This window comes from Pholcus phalangioides, unplaced genomic scaffold (assembly GCF_987345545.1).
Source record: "Pholcus phalangioides strain wild (caught in Gottingen) unplaced genomic scaffold, Ppha-v1.0 ptg000015l_1, whole genome shotgun sequence".
Classification (NCBI taxonomy): domain Eukaryota; kingdom Metazoa; phylum Arthropoda; class Arachnida; order Araneae; family Pholcidae; genus Pholcus; species Pholcus phalangioides.
This window is the reverse complement of record NW_028301608.1, coordinates 88185846-88209062: the sequence shown is the minus strand read 5'-3', so window position 1 is coordinate 88209062 and position 23217 is coordinate 88185846. Positions and strand designations below refer to the sequence as shown.

General features: G+C 35.6%; 1 protein-coding gene across 2 annotated transcripts; it reads right to left on the bottom strand.

Moving 5' to 3' along the window:
• Positions 1 to 1190: 1190 nt before the first annotated feature.
• Positions 1191 to 22850, bottom strand: LOC149076970 (uncharacterized). 2 transcript variants are annotated; one of them, XR_016194129.1, is made up of 3 exons: positions 22719 to 22850; positions 8072 to 8667; positions 1191 to 1582 (listed from the first exon to the last, which is right to left on the bottom strand). XR_016194129.1 is itself a non-coding variant. In XM_089244694.1 (2 exons), exon 2 carries the CDS (start codon positions 8599 to 8601, stop codon positions 8152 to 8154), a length of 450 nt encoding a protein of 149 aa, XP_089100820.1. In that variant the 5' UTR covers positions 8602 to 8667; positions 22719 to 22850; the 3' UTR covers positions 1191 to 8151. The 2 variants fall into 2 exon arrangements, 1 of the variants encoding a protein (XP_089100820.1); XM_089244694.1 differs by having other exon boundaries at positions 1191 to 8667.
• Positions 22851 to 23217: the final 367 nt, after the last annotated feature.

The following is a 23217-nucleotide window of genomic DNA, read 5'->3' as shown; positions in this document are numbered from 1 at the left end:
TTTTTTGAACCCAAGGACCAAACAAAAAATTTCATATCAATAATTTTTTGAATAGAAAATTATATCACACATACGATAAGAATAGAAGATTCAAATTACACACACGATAATATTAGAAGATGATTTTTAAAAAAAAATTGAGACCCATAAACACTTTCAGCAACACTTTATTTGAGTTTTTGTTCAATGATGGCAAGAAAAATATTCAGCGAAAACTATTATAGACTTACAATTTAGTGCACGAATAATGTATGCACATAAACAATGCTTGTGTGTTACATTAATCTTCGTAGCGGCATAAGACAATGATAACTTTCAGTGAAGCAAATATTGAAGAAATTTATTTTTCGCATGAGAACCGCATCACAATGAAACAAACCATATTTCTGGTTCGAAATACTATGTCAAAAAATTTTCAAAAGTGTTAAGATGTTTGTAAGAAATATACAAATTTAAAACTACACGTATACAAATATCAAGAAATTTTTACACATAAACAGTATTGTTATTACATATATAATCAAATTAGAGATAATAATGCCGCATCTGAATGAATGTAAATATTCCAAAATTTCCTGTATGGATAATACCTATTAGATAATTTTGTTTTTTTCTCCAACGTGATAATAATCAGGTGTTACAGTACAAGTAGGCGAAACGTATATAAACAATTTTTAATCACTAATATATTTCAAAGAGAATTGAATAGAAAATCAAATTTCTCATTAAAAAGTGCTTTTATCAACATTAATATCATGATCATATTATTTTCAATTATATTTTATACAAAGTTAAATATAACATTTTTCGATTAATTTCATAATTTTATGAAAAATGTAAAATTCATATAAAAATTCGTACTATTAAGAATTATGTACGTGTTATTTTGAAGTAATTTACGTATGATTTTTCGAAGGGAAAAAAGGAGTATATGAAGTTGAAAAAAGGAATAAATCAAAAACGTAATTCTGAGAAATGCACAAAATTTTATTCCGGTTTTTCCCTCGTAATAAAAAAAAATACTTTCCGAAATATTACTAATAGTAGTAATACTTTCCGAATGTAGTTAATAAATATTTAAATTAAAAAAATAGATTACAATTTAAATAACTAAGTTTAAATTTAATTCAATATTTAATTAAATTTTAATCAATAAATTATAGTTAAAATTAAAAATAAATAGTTACAATCCAAATAAATAAGTGGCCTCTTCATTTGTGTGAGTAATTAATTCATGTAACGAAGAATCTGTTTAAATATCGCATAGACAGATACACCTGGAGAAGCACCTATTGGCCAAAGATACACAAATACAGATACAAAATTAGAAACCACAACAGGCAAATTGTCCAACAAAGAGACTGGAATTTTCCGGCGTACCGTCCGTTCAATTCCGTGGATACGTACCAAGTGTTGATTCCCTTTGGATTATTCTGGCAATAGTTTTGCTTGTTTTATTTGAAGAAAATCCCATTTCTTTTTGTGCATGTCTATGAAAACCGGTTTGAACATTTTGTCAATCCTTTATTGCTTTTTAAAATTTTTCGTGACTTCAAGATCGTTTGGTAAAATCTTGATCGGTCTATTGAAAAATCGAAACATCAGTTATGAAAAAGTGTCTATGAAGTTTTAATAATAAGTGTATGTTACAAATTCAAATTTTATTTTCATAATTTAAAAAAAATTGCATTCACAAATAAGCCGGGTGTTACAATAAAATTTTCCGTATACGTTATAAAAAAAATTCCCATTATAAAAAGAAACGTAAGAAATAAAAAAAAAGACCATTATAATATAAAGTGTGTCTATTTGTTAAGCTCAACCTGAGTTTAATTTGTCCAATCATCTAACCTAACGGCTTTACAGGGTGAATCCGACCTATCCCGCTAAATGAAAGAAGGTTGATAGATGAGCCCAAGTGGATCTTGGAACAACGTCCTCACCAACCCGGTCCTATCTCAAACCGTTTTCGAGTTATGGTGGGTAATCGATTGTGAAAAAAAATGCGTCAAGTCTGAAAAAAACAGAATTTGTGAAGTTTCTGAAAGACCTATACGCAAACTAAGCACTTATTTGGAAAGAACAGAAAAGGTGCTATAAGAGGGGTGACACCAATTTCGTCGAAGTATCGGAAAGATCTGTAAACTGAAAGATTGGCAAAGTTCAAAACACCGTCGATTTTGTCGCCAAAATCTTTAATCGCCAATTCTGCAAACACCCTTCTAGCAACATTCTGTCAAATTTGCCAAAAACTTGTGAATTGCAACAGCTTCCGGAAGAGCTTACAACAAACCGCGTATCGGTTTTCTGGTGCAGGGGAAATTTAGTCTTTTGTTTGCAATACATCACTGAAATCAGCGTTTGTCGAAGTACAGTAGATATTAGACGAAAACTCGGAATTGGTGGTTACAAATTTTGACGACAATTTGATTTTGCACAAAAAATCCTATAAGGTGACAACATTACCTCTATCTACAGCACATCCGTATTTAATGGCGAGATACAAGCGCTGAGAGATCAGTGAAATAAAAAAATCGAATTATCGCCAAAAAACCTACTAAAATTACTTCGACGAAAGCAGACTTTCAGTGACGTATATTGCAAACAAAAGACTAAATGCCTCCTGAACTAGGAGGCCAATTTCGTTTATTCTAAGCTTTTCCGAAAGCTGGACGAAAGGGCAAACTTTTGGCAAATTCTACCGATTGTAGCTAGAAGGGTGTTTGTGGAATTAGTCATTATAAAAATTTTTGCGACAATTCGATTTTGAACTACGCCAATCATGTAGCTCGCCATTAAATCCAGATATTTCAATGAAATTGGAATTACTTTATACGATTTTTTCCTGCGCTTTCCAAATGCGCGCTCAGTTTGCGTGTAGGTCTCTCAGAAACTTCAAAAATTCTGGGTATTTTCAGACTTGGTACATTTTATTTTTTTCATTATTATTATTCACGATTATCCACCACAGCTCGAAAACGGTTCGAGATAGGACAAGGTTGGTGGGAAGGGGACGGGTGTTTCATGATCCCCTTGGGCTCGTCTATCACCCCTACTCCCTATTTTCGTTTGGCAGAATGGGTCGGATTCACAATGCATTATCTGATTAGCACATTTACGGTCATATATTTTTCATTAAGAAATGATCATGTAAATGATCAATAAAAATCTCTAAATATTGTTCCAATGCACTTTTTTATATATTTTTGTAAGGATAATTAGGATGGGAAATGAAAAATATCACTTCTTTGGAAAGGATGTGTTTATTTTCATCGATTTATTTCTAATTTTCTTTTTTTTCCATCATAATTTATAAACTCTGCGCCATCTGGTAAATTTTTCGATTTTTCACTTTCGCTAATAGATAATGACTTGAAAAGCGATTATGAGCAAAATTTTAACGAGTCTAGCATTAATCAATATCATCTTGTTCCCAATTTTTCGGTAACTCTCTAGAGTACCTGAGTTTAAAAATTTTACGATTATTAGGAACATTTCGATCGTTTAAAGTTCCGGGATTTGCCCATTATACAGCTCATTAACAGTTTTTCCTCAGTGGGACTCAATTAATTATTATTATTATTATTGAACGAAAAATCTTCTCAATGCATTTTTTCTCGAAACGATCAAAGTATAGTATTTAGCCTAGTAATTAAATCAAATAAAACTAATAATTTATATGTTACGGTAAATGGGAGAAATCAGTTATTATGTATAATAATCTGTTATTGTTCAAAACCACCAATCGTCTCGGTAGTTTTGATAAATTGATCACAGTTACCAGCGATTATGCATCCCCCCCCCCAAGCGTAGTTGGTAAACTTGATAAATACAAAAAAAATATATCACTTTTACCCGGCGATTGTTCATACTTTAATACTTGGCTGTTTTAAATGAGAGTTCATTACATAGGGGGTAAAATCACATAATTTGTTAAATAGGGGTTAGTTATATCGAGGTCCGATTGTAGAAATTGTCCGATTGTCAAATAGGAATTCGTAATATTGGTATCTGATCGTATACACACAAAAACCGTGCAAAACTCTGATAAATCAAAAAATTGTTAAATGAATGTTCGTTATATCGGAGTACGATCGGCAAATTTGTTGAATGAGAGACCATAATATCGTGGTGGGATAGAAAAATTTGTAAAATTGGAATTCGTAATATAGAAGTCCGATTTCAGAATTCATCAAATAGGAATTAATTATAAAGCCAGGATTACACTATAAAAGTTTGATAAAGGTTTTTTTTTATGAAATGAAAAATACAACCAATAGGCTTGCTGACTGTGCTATGCATTTTTCAAGTTTTATCAAAGAACTTTTACAAAACTTTTATAGCCTAATGCCGGCCTAGGAAATATTTCGGGGATGCTCCGAAAAATTCGTTATATCAGAGTTCATTATATCCGGTTCAGACTGGCTCATAAGTACGGTAATCTAAATAATAAATCTTATCCTGGTAATGAGACCAATTTATCATATTCATTGATACGAAACGGTGATTATGCATAATAACTGACAATGGTAATGAATTTAGCAGGATTTATCATTGGAGTGATATGCATAATCGCCGGTAAAATGAAGTTTGGGAAATTTATCAAACCTTACCATAATGATTGGCGGTTATGTATAATAACCGGTTAACCACAACAGAATTATCGTAACATAGACATAAACCATAATACTGATGATAGTTTCACACGAAATCTAAGAAAAAGAAATATCAATAGTATATAAATATTAATTCTGTGTATTCCTTATTACAAGCGATTCACAAAGAATAGTTATTCCATCTTTTTGTCTTAGGCCGGTATTACACTATAAAAGTTTGATAAAAAATCTTTTATAAAACTTGAAAAAACCCAATAAGTCTATTGATTTTTTACATTCACTCGAATGTAACCGATACTTTTATTGGTTCAGTTTTTCAAGTCCAATAGAAGAACTTTTCTGAAACTTTTGTAGTGTAATGTCGTTCTTAGAAATCGCTAGGTATTCTGAGTACATAGGAGAGTCCCTTTAACTTGAAAAAAAACCTGTGCATGGAGAGAGTTACAGCTGTGAAATTTACGAAACAAAATGGTGGACTACGCCCGTTTCGATGCAGTGTCTCTCTCTCTCTCTTGCAGAGAATTTCGGAAGTTGGAAAAACTGAGAATCTAAAACTGATTAAAAAATAATGGAGCCAAACTTACACTTAGTGTAAAAGATATAGAGCATATCATTTAGTTAGCACAGAATGAGATGCAGTTACCCTATGGTAAATAGTCACCTGTAAAATGTCTAAAATATTACTGTGCTGGCAGGAGACGTTTTGGAGGAAAAAAACATGTACCTTACAGAATGGGTGATAGCCTCTTCGAACAAATTTTCAATCATTACACTTCACTCACAATTCAGAAACTAGATGGCAGGTGGCAGCACTATAACAGGTACTACACGGAAACAAACTTCACTTTAGGTTCATAACATGTACACGGACCTTCCAACATGTACCAGTTCGTTAAAAGTTCCGCAGAGGAATATGGACGAGGTGCATTTGTGGTTTAGTAATAGTATTAGTAGTCTCTTCGAACACACTCGACACTAACTTGCTCTATTATGTTATTTGATTGCATTAAGCTGATACAAATGCAAACTCAAGGGCCACAACAGGCAAAATGCCTAACGAAGAGGCTGAGGAAAAAATAAATACATAACATAATAATGCCAGTAAAAATACGAATGCCAAACAAACTAAAAATACAGCAACCCCCCCCCTCCCCCGCAAAATAAGGAAAAACAATATTCACATCAACAATTTAATACTACTTAACAGTACATGCATCTCGTACACATCCCTCTGCGGCATTTAAAACGAATCGGTACATGCCGAATGTCTGTTCCGACTGTATGCATATTTGTATTGCGAGAATTGTGCTTGTTTCGTGTCCTTGCTAGTACTGTAATATCTCTTCCATATTTTGAAGTGAAGACGGTGAATTTTTGAATTTTTTCATGTTATGTAAGCATCATGCTGAAGGTCTGCCTTCTGTCTGCGGACAGCCTTTTTGTGAAATGGGAGATGGCTCACATTTCCGTGTCGAATTTGGAAAACCTCACCAAACCAACTTGAGCTGACCACCACTGTGTCGTCGACGGGACTCAAATCTGAATCCTCGAAATGAGAGTCCAGCACGATGACCCCGCGACCACACAGCAGCACACATAAAAAAACTAAAAACTGTGAGGAGATTATATCATGAATTGCTCATAGAAGTTATGGTTGTTTTCTTCTCAAGTCTGGATAACTTCTCGATTTACCCCCAACATGAATATCGTATTTCATTTTAAACATGTCCATATTGTGGTAGAATTCACAGCATAAGCGTTATAATACACGCAATTAAGTGGATAAAATTTTGCATATATATTTCTTCAAAAATAATTATTTTTCTTTTGAAGCATTGACACAGAAACGAAGCGCATTTATTTTACGTATTTCAATGGCGACTATTCACTTTTCTTTCCCAGTTCACCTCGGCATATCCAAAAAAAAAATGTTTACTTTAATAAAAGGATATCAAAACAAATTTCTATTTCGATTTTTTGCTTTATCTTCCTTTGTGTTTTCAATTTCCAAACGCAAACTTTCAAAATTCACAGCTGGAGGCACTGCCTTTTTGCTGCATCACTTGGCATTGTCATTTTACTGTCATCTAATTTTTATAGTTGTAGCTCTCTTCCTTTGCAAGTTATTTCGGGTTAAACACTGTACTATTCACCTTATACGGGGTGGTAACTACCGACAGCCGAATAATTTCACACGTGATTCCTTGTGAAAACTAATATAGGAAAGTATTTTCCGTTTTCAGATCGGACAAATATTAAGTGAGTTAAAGGCTTTGAAATTTTGTGACGTGTCATTTTTCTAACGGTCAGTTATGTGCCCAACTCTCTGAACGAAGGTATATTTTACCGCCAGCAGCGGGTTGTCACTTTTTGAAAAATAACCGAAATATTCAATCTAATTAGAGATGCCAAGTTCGGCCATCTTTCGCGTTTGGCACTTTTTCCCTCCATGTTATATATTATAACCTTGTTATAACGTATAACATACTTCGTCTCCTATATGTTGGCAAATTTCTCACCAGATTTGTAAAGTGTTAGCCAAATGAGATCTGTTTGAAATTTTTTTTAGCCAAATAAACACTTTTTTGCCAAAATGTGGCAATTTGTTTACCTTCAATATCAAGTCAAACTTTTTGAGGGAAGGTGCATACAGTGCGTACGTGTTTACTGCGCGATCGTTATTTTACGTTGACGTTTTAATCAGATTACATGTTGATCAACATTTCTAGAGGCTGGCGTTGTGAGATGCAAAGAACATATTCTGATTGACTTGTAAAAAACGTTTTATTCTCTTTCCTGAAAAGTGTGAGGAAAAACAAACATGTTTTTATATCTCTTTCGTCTTCTGGATTTCTGTGTGGGGGTTAATATATTTTTAGCATTTCCAAAAACGGCAAGTTATACGTTTGATGTACGAATAACGTTTGAATTTGAACGTTGTATAAAATTACGTTTATTATTGGTGAATTTGGCAGGATTTTGAAGTGACGTCATCAATTTTTTTTAAAGTGTTATAACTCATTACTAATCACTCAGATCCAAAAACAAAAAAAAAAAACACTTTTCTATATTAGTTTTCACAAGGAATCACACGTGTAATTATTGGACGGTCGATAGTTACCACCCTGTATAATACGTATATTGTATACCTGAAGTATTTGAAAGGAAGTATATACTATATTTGCTTCTAATTTATATTCCCTGATGTGTTCCAATCATGTCGAAATTTTCAAGAACTTAGTATATTATTATACGAACAATGAACAATTTGAACAATAGTATAAAACGCTCAAATTTTGTATAAAAGTCAATATCGATATTAAAGCAATATATTATGAACATGATACACATCAATTGGTATCAAATAGCAAGCAATTTTGTTCTGTAACTGACACGTTCTGAAATTGCGACACACATTACTATACATTGTAAATTATTTTTCATGCGGTACTTACGCTGCATAAATCAGCTGAAACTGATCTTTTAGTATGATCTGCGCTCAGAACAAAGTTTTTATCAGCAGAAGATCCTCTCATTAAACACTCGTCATCCGCACCGAATCTTCATCCTCGAGATTGTTATTAACAACGGTGATGGTGTCCCTGCTCGTTTGTACGGCAGAGGTTTGGGTACTCGGAACCACACTGACCGTCGACGAATGACGAGATTCTCGCCTCCTCTTCGACCATCTCGCCAGAAAAGAATCCCTCCTCAGAAAGTTTTCGTACAACCTGGACAATCTGCTCTCGTAATGTTCCGTCCGGAGGTATTTATTCAGGACTAGAGAGAGCGCGAGGATGTACAGAGCGAGGACGACGAGGACGTACAGCAACGCGCTGGACTCGCTGTTCGCGTGCATGTCCAAGATATCCTTGTGCACAGCTGGTCGTTGTAGGCGGGTCGTGATCTTCGTCCTTTCTGTCGTCGAGATGACCCTCATCTGAGTAGTATCGGCGGTGTATGCGAGATCAGTCAAATTCTCCATTCATTAAGGAAAAACGATCGCTTTTGCCTTCAGAGGCAGTTGCGCATCCATCAATGCTGAGGTCACCTGAAATAATCGAGTAGAGAGAAATTAGGAATTCGATACCTGCTCCAGCCACTCATAAAACACAGTGCGTTATGTTATCCCATATGTAAAGCACACTAACCCTCTCAGCGGCATTTGCGATTTTTCTCGCTTCCTTAACCCTTTGATCGGATTTTAACATTTCGCTGATCCCCATTATAACTGCCACAGAGGAAATCACGAAATGCTCTACTGCTACTAAACAACGCATGCACCTTGTCCATATTCCTCTGCGGAATTTCTAACGAATTGTGTTGGAATGTGTTTTGTGCGTGTAGTGAATCTTCCGTGAAGTTTGTTTCTGTGTAATGCTTGTTATGTGTAGTGCTACCATCTGCCGTCAATCTTTCAAACTATGTATGAAGTATAATGATTGTATAGTATACCGTTGTAGGCCTGTTTCTCTCTGTGGCGAGACTTTCTCAAAGGGGAGATCGGCTCTCATTCGCGTCTCGGAGTTGGGAACCACGGTAAAAAACCAACTTCAGCAGACCAGCACAGTGGCGACGGCAGCGGGGGGGGGGGGGGGGGCTTGTATCCATTTCTAACGAATGGATACAAGCCGGAATGTGTGTGTACGTGTCGTGAACGTAACGTGAAGTTTGTTTCTGCGTGATGCCTGTTATGTGCAGTGGTGCCATCTGCGCTGTGAAACAAAAACACCTCAACATAACATAAAATACAACCCAAACAGTGCATGATTAACAATTTACGTTGCATAAAACTATCACATTGAAACATGAGCACCCTTTCAACCGTTTAGACGCAGCCTGAGCTGCAAAAAGTGGCGCTCATATTAAAATGTGATATTTAAAAAAATTAAATGTGAAAAGACTTCTAGTCCACCCTTCATAATTTAAACTGTCTAGTCAAAAAACAACTTGCAAAATATGCTTCATTCGTTCTCCTCCAAATGATTTTTTTAGTTCTGGGACAACAACAAAAATTTAACTGGGACAATAATAAAATAGTCTTACTTTCATAGATATTGCATCACAAACTAGGCAGTGAAGCGACTTAGTCCGAGTTGGATTTAACAGCGTGTGCGTCGTATGCACGCCCTTTGCCCCGGCTTCTGAAAGGTTCCGAAAACAACCTCAACTTTACACCTCTTTGTAATTTAAGGGACCCCAATATTTCCTTTTGAGTCCGGAGCCTCAACCAAACCGACCTTAATCTGCTTCTGGACTTCGATTGCATACTGTGATAAATCATAAAAGCCTACTAAGAAATTTTTATTAATAAAATTTTAATTCATTTTGGAAAAAAAAAACAATCTACTTATTATATAGCATTCATTATAAGAACAAATTTTGATATATTTAGAATTATAGAAAGTGCTCTGCGTACTCCAATATGTTTTCTCACGTTTACGTCGATGTACTCTTAAGCATATACGAGAATTTCACTATTTAAATGAGGTTTTTGCTCCCTAGAGCAACGAAAAAAAAGGTTATACACCAGAGATACTCGTAAATATTCATTCGAATCAAATCGGTAGCGTCTCAAAAGCAAGACAAGAATATTAAGCGATCATTGAATCGATAATGCAAGGAATAAAATACATTTGAAAACGGTTTAAACGTTTCCTACATAAATGATGAAGATACAAATGCAAATAATGATATGCAAAGGGTGTTTAACGCGGGGTAAGATTTGCGATTATGATATGTAATTCGTTTTATTGTACGATTAACTCATTGCAATTGAGTCAATGTCCTATGCGAAATTGTAAGTTGAGTTTTGTAGCTGGAATATTTTCTACTTAATAGGGGAAAAGTGGCATTTCTCACGTCTCGGCAACGCTGAGTAATAATGTCTCTTCTCGACTGATAGAAATATTATATGCGGTTGAAAGAGAGTTTCACGGGTGTCGTCGTCAGTATGAGTTCATTTTTCTCAACGTTTTCAATGTTGCTACGGGCTGGATACTGAAGATGATGGATACTGGATTAGAAGATTTTCGTTTCTAGATACAAGTCCAAGAAGAGGTATCCAGAGTAGGCGAGACATGGCATATACCGCTATTAACTCTTTACTCGACCGTATTGGGACATTGTGTATTTTTGAGCTCATTTAGGCATTGATGATTCTAAGCAACTCCTAAACATTCCATTTTTATTTGTGAGATGTTCATGGATAAATAACCATTATAACTACCAGCAGAATGACTCAAAGGTACGTTATACAAATACATGTCTCCTATTTCTTGACAAACCAAGCAAGAACGATTTTTGACCCTTGCATTTTGGAGGTAAATACCCATGTACGGAAACTGGAATCCCGTTACAGCGATATTTTTCGTCTTGTTTGGAAATGTCTCTACGCTAATGTCAAATCGCTGTCTCTCGATATAACGGGAGTCCATTTACGATACTCATTGAAACAGACAACTAACTGATACACGAGTGTCGTCTGTATAAAAGCATACCTGGTTTCTTCGAGTGCGTCCGGGAATCGTTTTTGCGTCGTTGTAGACTGCGCAATGACGTCAGCAGCCGCCACTTCCAACAACTCTTGTCATTTTTACCTAACAAGGATATTCTTGTAAAATATTCACTCTAATTATTTTATTCCTGTAACTTTGTATATTTTATTTATTTTTGTCATGCTTCTTTGAGCTTGTTAATCTGAAGCTCTGTGTATATTCTTTTTAATATTGTATTTTTAACATTTTTTCATTGTCTTTTTTCGTCCAACATGTTTTTGAGAAGGCAGGCCTCGTTTAACAAGTGTTGGCATTTTTAATGCAATTAAGCATAGCCACCGTTCAGAAACGCCTACACTTTCCGGAAGCCGATTTGTAACAAAAAAACTGATAGTAAAAACTGATTCGAAAATTTTGAACTTGGGCGCTGTTACACGTACCGTGATTCACCCTTCTTCATTTCCTGTTCTAGCTGAAAAGGGAAATTCGCAGATGGCCATAGGTTAAAGGTCAACCCGAAAATGCCTGAGAATGGAAAGAGATGAGACGACCTAGATCCCCATCATCGTCCCTTAGCTGCTTCCCCGTGTTTTCGGTCGCAAACACTACGTTTTTCTCCTCGGTCGCAAATGTCCCGGTCGCAAATAAGACGACACGCACTTTTCGAACCATGCATGGGGTTCCCCCTGATGAAGACCCACTGCATAGGTTCTATTTCACTCTCATAAAATTCAATTTTTTTCCCTTTTTCTTAAAATAATTCTTTTTTGTATATATGTCTACACGCACACATATATACAGGGTGATCAGCGAATAAGCCCTTATTTCAAAATTAAATATCTCTACAACAAAGATCAATAGAATTATGCGGTAAACGGTACGTTTATTAGCAAAACTGTAAGAATGTTGTACAGAAATTTCGAAAATTTTGGTTTTTTTTTTAATTTTTTAAAATTAAAATAAAACAAAACTGGAGATTTTTGGGGTTCCGAAAATCCTCATTTGTATGAAGAGAAACCACTGCATTCGCCTAAAGTTACTGCATGGGCTGGGGTATGCTCCAGAGGCATTATCGGCCCCTTCTTCGTGCGAGAAACGATTACTACTGAACGTTACGTTACAATTTTGGAACAATTTGTCAGCACACATGGCGCATACCGCAGCCCATGCAGTAACTTTAGGCGAATGCAGTGGTTTCTCTTCACACAAGTGAGGATTTTCGGAACCCCAAAATCTCCAGCGTTGTTTTTTCTTTTTTTAAATTTTAAAAAATTAAAAAAAAAAAACTAAATTTTCGAAATTTCTGTACAACATTCTTACAGTTTTGCTAATAAACGTACCGTTTACCGCATAATTCTACTGATCTTTGTTGTAGAGATATTTAATTTTGAAATAAGGGCTTATTCACTGATCACCCTGTGTATTATGTTGATATAAGGATGTTGATGATGATAAAATGTTTATATATAAATATATTATCACACTTATATTTCAGCTGCCTTTGGGGCTGATATTCGTTTGATATTTGTGAACTTGTAGATTGTTTTTTAATTCGCTCAACACTAGGTTATATTTTTACTCGATTATACACACACACATATTTTGTATCATAATTTGTTTTGTTTTTCTTAAATACATATTTGTTGTATTATTGCATTTAATACCTTTTCTGTAATCACTCCTTTTTGCACAATGTACTTTTTTCCGTCTCCCTACGCCTTTTGCACCACTGAGTTTAAATATTATTTTCTTTCTCTCTGTATTTACCTTTGTCATTTTTTTTTTCTCTTCGATGTTGCCTTAAACTTATGTATTTATTTGTAAAGTAATTTTCTGTACAAATTCTGAGCTCCGGCCTAAACGAATAAATAAATATATGAATTTAAATATTTGTTGTGTATTTTTTTTTACTTGCAAATAAAAATTCATTCTCATACTAAATTTTCCTTTCCCCATTTTACTGTCAAGTCATTAATCCTAGAGGCATACTTCCAATTAGAAAAATTATCCGAACAACGAGTGTGTGGAGATAACTCAAATGCGCCATTAATATTGCTAGGAGTTGGTTCTTAACATAAAAATGAAAAATGAACTCTTTATACGGACACCCTGTCCTCAAAAACCCAAATAAAATGTTGCTTCCCTGTCTCTCCTGAGGCCAACAAAAATAATTTTCATTTTTCCAAGTGCAACAAATATTCGATGAGATATTAGAATTCAAAAATCGGACGAAAGTTGCGGGAAAAACAGCATAAATAATGGAAAGAAGCGTTTTTCCGTTAGTTTTTGCTGTTCTTTCCCCAACTTTCCTCCGATTTTTTAAAATCAAATATCTCAGTGAAGATTGCACTTAGAAACGTGGAAGTTTTTTTTTGTTGTTGTTGTTGGCCTCAGGAGAGACGGGACAACAACTTTCTAATTGGAAGCTAGAGGACAGGATGCATATATTAAAAATAAATTTTTTTGGATAACTATACAGCCCCTTGCAACATGAATGACGTATCTGAGTTTTACACGTTTTTATTTGGATAATTTTTTTTCTAATTGGAAGTATGCTTCTACAATAAGCGGTTCACCAGTAAAATTCAACAACAGGAATTAAGTGACCACCCTGAAAAATATCGCAACAGCAAAAGTCGTGCAAAAGTAATCGTTGTATTTCTTTCCATTTTAGGAAAATACTGATGTTGAAATTGAAAATGACTTCTTTACATAGTAACTAATTTACTTTTTGAAAATATCTACATTCATGTACAAAAAAACTGGACTAACAAAGCAAACGCAGGCACACAATCCCCCGGGAAAGCTCCCATTCGTAATTTGTTACTAATGGTGTTTCTTTCGGCTTCGTACGCTATAAGAACAGTATCAACAGACACGCACGAGACTCTGAGAAGCCTTCGTAATTCAAATTATTCCTCAGACGAAACTGAGACCTTGAAGAAGCTGATGATGAAATTCCTTTTTGGATCCATTTCCTTTTCTATTTCCCAAGACAATGACTTTGTTTCATTACTTCATTGTATTCATTTCTTTCTCTATCTACAGAGAGATTCTCATCTCCATCATCGAAGATGAACTTTATCAAATTTTCGATCGTCTTTAACATTATCTCATTATTGCAAATTTAGAGAATTAAGTACATCTGATAATTATTACGTTCATTATTAATCATTCGTCTCGAAAGCACTTGGATAGAAATTTCCAAAGAATAAAAGGATAAATACTAATTGCTTTTTTTTTCTTGTTTATTGGACTAAGACGATTGAACGGCCTCTTTATTGGAAACTTGTCTTTGAAATGAACTTGGTATTGTGTGCACAGTCAAACTCTGTTATAACGGCACCACGGCACCTCGACTATAATACCAATCAATCTATATAGGGGGTCATTCAAGTATTACGTCAGCAAGGGGGGAAGAGGGGTTTATGAAGGTTGCTTACGTCATCAACCACCCCTTTTTGAAGATATGAAATATTCTAAGCTGCTGACGAAATTTTGCTGACGGGGGGGGAGAGGGGGTCAAGAATGGCTAAAAATCTGCTTACGTAATACTTGAATGGCCCCATATGTAAAATTAATTTTCTTCCTCTCTCTCTCTCTCTCTATCTATCTATATATATATATATATATATATCTGTGTGTGTGTGATCGTGGCACGTGTTTTTGCTGGTGCTATTATCTGTCTTCCAAATTTAGAAGAGTGAAGATCTTAAATCCGATGGGTTCTGCCTTTATAGGCATACGGCAAAGTGGGATCGACGCAGTGATCGTAAATACACAGCACTATAAACAAACAAACAACACTCCCGACAATACACTGGCTTTTGGAAGAAGTTATCTACAAAAACAGTCTCATAAGCAGTCTACATAAACAGATATAAGACTACATAATCTACATAAACAGAGTCTTTCCGCAGAGAGCAGGCAGGCCTACAACAGGATACTAACAAAACATGAAAATTCAAGCATTTCCATCTTTAGTGCAGTGGAAGAACACGAAACAAGCGCAAGTCGACAACATAAATACGTTAGAGCCAAGCATACACTCAGATCATACATTCCGGCATGGGCCGATTCGTTAGAAATTCCGTAGGACAATGTGTACGAGGTGCATGTTCGGTTAAGAAGTAGTAGTCAGTCTAACTAGGATGCCCTACGAAGTGCTTAACAGGGGCATCTAAAGCACGTTGCTTAAGGGCAATGAGGTGCTCGATGGAATTCGGTGATGTTCATCATAGGTGTTCATTAATATAATACTCCAAACAAGTTGCATTCACGAATTGGCATTACGCTGGCTTTGTTTTAATCATGTATCTAAGTTTGGTTGCTTATTGTACATCCTCAAAGCTTACTCGACATCACCAACAAACGCCCTGCAAATCTTGGCTGGTCTGCCTCCACTAAGATATATCGTGGAGTACGAAGCTAAAATGGGGGCACTTCGGAACAAACGCAATATCCAACTACAAGATGCAACTCACATCAGTCACACTCAAATCCAAAGGAAAATCACCGGATGGACGAGACACCCGGCAGAATATCCTGATGATAGACAAATGTCTGCAGATCCGACTGACACTGAACTGTTTAAAAAACCCTATTTCGACATCTATACCGATGGTTCAAAGACGGAAAATGGAGTTGCAGCAGCTTTTACTATCCTTCAGAAAGATGACATCTTCTACAGATGGTCTTGTAAATTGAATACCAATAACACAGTATTCCAAGCCGAACTTTTTGCTTTACTTATGGCTATTAAGAAAGCGGAAGAACTCCAGAAGAGAACATCTATCTTCACAGATTCACTTTCATCACTCCACTCAATCAGGGATCCCCTGTCTCAACACATCATCGCTAGGCAAATCAGAAAGGTTCTGTGTGCCAATCCTCAAATCAGTCTCAATTGGGTGAAAGCTCATGCAGGAACATATGGGAATGAACAGGCAGACCAACTTGCAAAAGCTGCGACTGCAAGAGTGACGTCTGACTTTTCGCTGCTCTTCCCTAAGTCATGGGCAAAGAACATCTTATCTGAGGAAATGATGCAGAAGTGGCAAAATCGATGGCAGACAGAACGCAAAGTTGGCAGGAAAATATATGCTCTCCTCCCCACAGCAAGATACGGATATAGGAAATTGACCAGGGAAATGGTTATATTCTTTTCCGAACATGGTCCTTTCCCAGCATATCTGGCGAGATTTCATCGACAGACTGAGAAATGCAAATGTGGCGGGGAGGGCACGGTCATCCACTACTCTACAGCCTGCCCGTTCACCAAAGACTTCCACTTACAAATCCCTGTTGCTGATACACAGTCTTGGAAGTTGAAGGTCTTCCAAAATCCTGGCAGTTATAATAAGATTAAAAATCTTATCAACTTTATGGAAAATAATCAAGAGTTATACATCTTCCCGAGACCTATGGCATATCAAGACAGAGAAGATCCCTTGGACTCTGATTCGGACTCAGACTATGTACCATAATTGCGACGTCTTTCCTAACCCCATGTGCTATAAAATATGTATAGTGATATTTTAATGAAATTTATCATTGTCAGTGATGTCAATATGTATTCTTTCCATGTTCATATATATTTTTTGTATCCAAAGTATCTACTTCAGATTCAATGTTTAATAATATCCTGTTTGAATTTTTCTGCTCTGCTTTGATGGGCTGAGCGCAATTGTTGATTGAATTATTGATTGAATTTTTTTTGATTGAATTATTGATTGAATTTTTTTTTTGATTGAATTATTGATTGAATTTTATTTTTGATTGAATTATTGATTGTGATTGAATTTTGATTGAATTTTATTATTACTTGCATTGTCGATTGAATTTTAATTTTTTTTTTTGATTGAATTGTTCACAAAATTTTTATTATTGAATCATGCGTAGTTTGCAGATGTTGTCCTGTAAGCATAATTAAATTTTATCTCATTTCATGTATATTTACTATGCATGTTATATACTATTTAATGCTTACATAATATCATCATGTACGCTATATATCTTACGTTTCGTGGCATCGCTGTTTGTCTAGATCATTCCCACAGCCCATCTGTTATAAAAACTCTGACGTTGTACCCGGACACCTGCTTATAAGCACATTTTATATACTTTCTCAACTGCTATGAAACGCCATAATTTTTGTTATTCATCAATATATTCATGTGTTCCAATGTATACCACCGGTGAATCCACTAGTGCGCAGCTGAACTTTGTATGTTCAAGTGAACTTTGTAATTTCTTCGGACTTGATCTCATCATTAGGACTATAATAACCAAATCTAAACATGTCTCTAACTGGCAATGAAAAGTCCCCCCCCGGCTCCTTCAGTCTTGTGATATTATTAACACCAGCAATTGATCAATATCGATAATTCCCACTTACATATTTATAGTTCATTGGACCTGAATTTGTACATGTATCCTGTTTTTCATGTTCTATTTGCAGATTCGGACCTATGAAAAAACCCTTCCAACAAAAGACAAGATGAGTGAAGTTGGTGTTGCAGATTGGCTGATGGTTGGGGACAGAGTACAGTGATGATGGCGGATGGCTCGAGATGTTTTTGTTGGCCTCTTGCGGGCGATTCGCCCGGGCTCCTTGGCGGGGGTTTCCGGGGACTTTGGGGGTGTAATTGCCAGGAGTCGGGGGCGATGGGGGGCCTCGGCGGGATTGGGTCCTGTGGCTTACGGGCCGGGGATGCCTGCCGGGCCCGAACATCAAGATAGTTTTTCCAGCATGTCCCAGCCGCTGGGTAATCTGCCTCAGAGCTGGGCCATGTTTGGTGTTGGTGTCTGTATTCCTTTCCGTGGGTTGGAGGTCGGACAGTGGTCTTGGTGGCTAGCGGGGCATTTTCTTTTTTCCAGCATGGCCCAGCCGCAAGGTAGCCTGCTTATATCCCACAAGGGACAGAGCGGGGGCCATGTTTGGTGTTTGCATGTATCTAAGTTGCAAAATGGTTGGTCTTGTGATAATGGTCCATAGACGGTGTTCGCGTCTGGGAAACGTTTTCTTTGCTAACGCATTACACTCACATGATATTGGAAATCTTAACATTATGGTACTTCATCTGAATCCTAGATTTTCCAGGAGGTGCTGCCATCTGTCTTTCAAAGAGTAAGATAAATATCAAAGTATGAATAATTGTTTTAAATCAGCGGATTTTTTCTTTTTTGGATGTAATTTCTCACTGTAGACTGATTATAATGAGCGTGGCGGTCTCTTATTTGAAAAAAAAAAAAAGTTTCTCCGCAGAGAACAAGTGGACCATCAACACGATATTTACATAACAAGCAAAATTTAAAGCATCTGCTATTTTCCCTTCAAAAAATGGAAACATAGATGGCAGCACCGGTAAAATACGAAACACGCATAATTATGACGACATGAATACGTTGTTACATTTTCTTCTAAATTAATTCCTTCAGTAAGATAAATTAAGTATAAAACTTCTTCCAAAATCAATTATTGATAAATTTCCGTAATTTCAATCAAACCGCGACATATTTTTAAGGTAAAATTACTTTTGATAAAACACGTTTTGTACAATTATATATTACTATAGGCCACCACATTGGCCCGCTTGTTAAGTGCGGTAGAACGGCGAACGTGCCGCGGAACCGCCATTAATCGTTTTATTCAGGTCAATTATATATTAAATTTTCCGCCTCGTAATTTACTAATAATAACGTGCGGTCATTGCATTAACTCATGCTTAATCATGGTAATAACATTCCATAAATATTTTGAATGATTCTCCTTTCTCTGAAAATCTATCCACGATATCCACCGAATTACTAACAAAAATTAGGGGACCATTTCCTATTAAAAGCAATCTCATTCAGAAGACGTATTCTGTAACCTGACAGATTCTCAATTTATTTTATGCATATACTTCCTAAGCCATAATGCATTCTAAATTAGTTATACCACTACTACTAAACCGCACCTGCACTTCGTCCATATTCCTCTGCGGAACTTTTAATGACTTGTACATGTTGGAATATACACGTGTATTCCAACATGTACCAAGTGTTGTGAACCTAACGTGGAGTTTGTTTCCGTTTAATGCTTGTTATGTGTAGCTCTACTACCCATTTCTCTATGATTGAAGTGTGATGATTGAATAATTGCATCATTGTAGGCCTGTTGCTCTCTGTGGCGAGTCTTCTTAACGGAGAGATCGGCCCGCATTTGAGCCTCGAAGTTGGGTACCACAGAAAAAAAAACTTAGATATGAAGTCGAATCCCGTTATAACGAACTCCAAGAGACCGGAGAAATCACTTTGTTATAGTGAAATTTCGTTGTAATTGAATTCAAAGTTTTTGCATTGTTCCTATGTAAACTTATCTGGAGGATTAGCGAAGTGTTCGAAAAAGCGCCTTCTTTATTTCGCTATATCGGTATTCGTTAACGGAATTCGATTGCACCACCAAAACATAGAAATGTAACGGATAATGTAAAAAAGTTTCGTTAAAAATACAAAAAATAGATCATAAATATTGCTGTAGCTTGAGAGCTTCATCGAGTTAAGGCACTAAAACAATGCACAGGAGAGAAAGAAAATCAAAATTTGCACATTTTAAACACATTCTTTGAAGTATATTGTACGACTGATATGAGAATTTTATTCTACAATTTTAATGAGGAAAAATGTCATTCACGGTGCATGTTCTAGTACATAGTTTAACAACCTTTTTCGTCCCGTCGCCCCTTTCTTCAGAAATTTTTTTCTCTCATCGCCCCCAACGCAATCTAACCCATAGGATCCTATGTTATACCCGTAACTTCTACCGCCCCTTGGAACATTCTATCGCCCCCAGGGGGGCGTTAACGCCCATGTTGGGAATCACCGTTCTAGTATGTCCGTAAAATAAACAAAAATATATTTCCGCAAAAAATTATACACTATTGTCCACTAAATATTGAATACACTTGAATTTCAACGCGACGGTTTTGGAATATAATCATTCATTAAAAAATACGCATCACATAAATACAGTACGACGACAATCTCAATCGTTTTCAGTCTCTAAGGTGATATAACAAAAAATTTTTGAATGCCGATAAGAATGAAATTACTGTATCCCTATTAATAATTAATTGTAGTTTTTGTAATAAAATTTTTAGTTCATTTCTTCGATTTACAGTAAACCCCTCTTTTACGGATACCGGGGGGAACAAAAATATTCGTCCGTAAAACAGAGGTGACTGTTAACACTCTATGGTTCCAACCCCCATGAAAACATGTTGGTTTAAAAATCGTTGGTTTAAAAATTGGTTTAAAAAACACTTAAAAAATTAAGTGAAATTTGGAAACGTAGAATATTTTTTTTTTCGTTGGCCTCAGGAGAGACAGGGTAATTTTCTGATTAGATTTTTGAGCACAGGGCGTCCGTATGAAAAGCTTTTTTTTTTTAATTTTAATAACTATACAACCCCCTTGCAACATGAATGACGTATCAGAGGTCTTACACGTTATTTGGATACATTTTTCTAATTGGAAGCATATGTCTGCAGGATCAACGGTTCGACAGTGAAATGTCGTACGTGCTGTTGCCTATGCACCCTATGTAGTCGTATTTTGTACTGAAAGGGCACTAAAAATGCACTTTCTAAAATTCCCAAAAAATTGTTCAGAAAATAAACTGTTTTAACCCATAATTTACCATTTTCCCCTTTTTGGGAGGCTTGTTTTCATTTCTAATTGAGCAGTGGAGTTTTTAGTGTTAATAATTATTGTACCAAAATTTAGAGCTGACTGCTATCAATGTTACAAACTCAATAAAAATACTCTAAAACTTTTAATTAATAAATAATTTTACTTAAATAAAACTTTTCTCCCCACCCCAAATAGTTTTTCCTTTCCTATTTCACTCATGTTATCATAAAATGTGAGGGGTTCTGCTGTAGTATATTAACGTTGCTATTCTCAGTATGCTGTATCACGTGAGTACAAATTTTGGCCAGTGGGTAAGTTCCAGAACTTCACTAGGGCCCGTAAATCAACTAAAAAAAAATACTTCATATTTCAAACTATTTTTGGACTTCATTTATGAAATGCTGACTTTATTTGTAAGAATGCGGTAACAAAACAAGCCTTGGGGAAATCCTCCACTACTCATCAGCATTCGTAATACATATTTGCTGTGAAAAGCATACGAAAGAAAAATTATAATACTTTATAAAAGAGAAAAATGATGGTTTTTTTAAAGAAAAAATATAATAATAAAAAAATTACAAGAATAATAATAAATAATAATAATAATGATGATATTAAAAAAAATATTAAATAATAATAATATTAAATAATAATAATAATATGAAAAAAAAATTACTAAAATATTTAAAACACCATATTCGTTCTGGAAACACCTCTACTGCAGAGAAATGGAAAAAAGTTGGAACACCAAATATTTAAGATCCAATATTGCAAAATATACTAAACGCTTTTTCCCAACCGTACAATATAGATTGAAGCGACCTTACTTTTCTTGTGATTTCTATCTCACCCAGTTTTCAACCGGATAAGGAAGCCTCAAATCCTAAGAGATCTGGTAGAGAGTGACTTGTATGCAGTTGTGGAAAAGAAAAGGAGGATCCCGAACATCTAATCTTTGAGTGTTCAAATATGAGAATTCAGAGAACTGCAATTGTGTGCACGCGATCTGCGAAAACTGTCAATCCAATGGCCACCGGTACCATCAAAATTGGTGTACGCGAAAGAGAGTGTGCTTTTCGAAGATTTGTTACATAGCATTAAGAACCCAGGCTTCTGATTTCTTTCTTTCGTGTTGTTTCTATCATATATATATATATTATTTCGTTTTCTTCTTCTTTTTACATACTTATATTCTACTTCTTTTCTGTATTTATATGCTTACTATTTTTTTTTCACTCCCTCCACTATTTTTTTCCCTCTTTTTATTACTTTTTTCGGTTGTTTTTATTTTCTTCAATTATTATTGTATTTTTTATTACTATTATTTTTCATATTACTGTATTTGTTTTTCATACTATTATTATTATTATTATTTAATATCATTTTTATTATTATTATATTTTTTCTTTAAAAAACCATCATTTTTCTCATTTACAAAGTATTATAATTTTTCTTTCGCATGTTTTTCACAGCAAATATGTATTACGAATGCTGATTGTACCATTACATATGGTGGCCCAATGTTATACTGCGCGGCGGTGCATAGGGAAATGTTTTCATGACAAAAATATTGAAAAACAAGCTTAGGGATTTCATTTCTAAATCCTTTCAAAGTTCCCAATTTACATAGGGGATTGTAGCCTTTCAAAATTCAGCGTAGTTTCATAACACATCACGTTCTCTTATCGAATAAAACAATTATTTACTTAATTAGCACGTAATATATAAATCTCTACTATTTCAGCAATAATCCCGTGATCATGATTAAATTTCGGACACGTGCATTTTTCATAGAAAATCGCGTAACTCCGAAATCGTGCAACTCGGAGTAGCGTGACTCTATCTGGAAAGTTAATATTTCAAATGGCATGACTTTCTGTAAAATAAATGTAAAAAATTATGTTATATATACGTATCAACAAGTACTTACATCGTCGTTCAATAACGCGTACTGCTCGTGCACGCGATTGTCCGCCCGTCCATCCGCAATAGAGAAGCGAGTATTTATTCTATTTCCGAAGAGATATAGAGCGGGGAGAAACGCTTCTTGGTGCAACTGCTCTCGGACGACGCTTCTTCCGGAATGCATGTCCCGGAGCGTTTACGGAATTATTAAAACGGTGAGGAGGTGGGTGGGAGAGGAAAAAGCCTTTTGCTTTTCCCCCTCTACCGGAATGGGAAGTGGCTGTAAAGTGTGTGGATCAGGAATAGTGCGCGATTCACCAAGAGGAGAATGTGAAGTCGGTAGTCAAGAGACATTCCCTCGCTCTCGCTCTCCAGAGGAACTGCAAGATTTACTGATAATCATGTTGTGACGTAGGCCTTGTAGTCCGGGAAACCTTTTTCGTCCGGATGATTGATGTGGGTGGGGTTTTTAGCGACGGAACTACTGAGATTTGGATTTTTGTTGTTGTTTGCGTCGTGGTAGC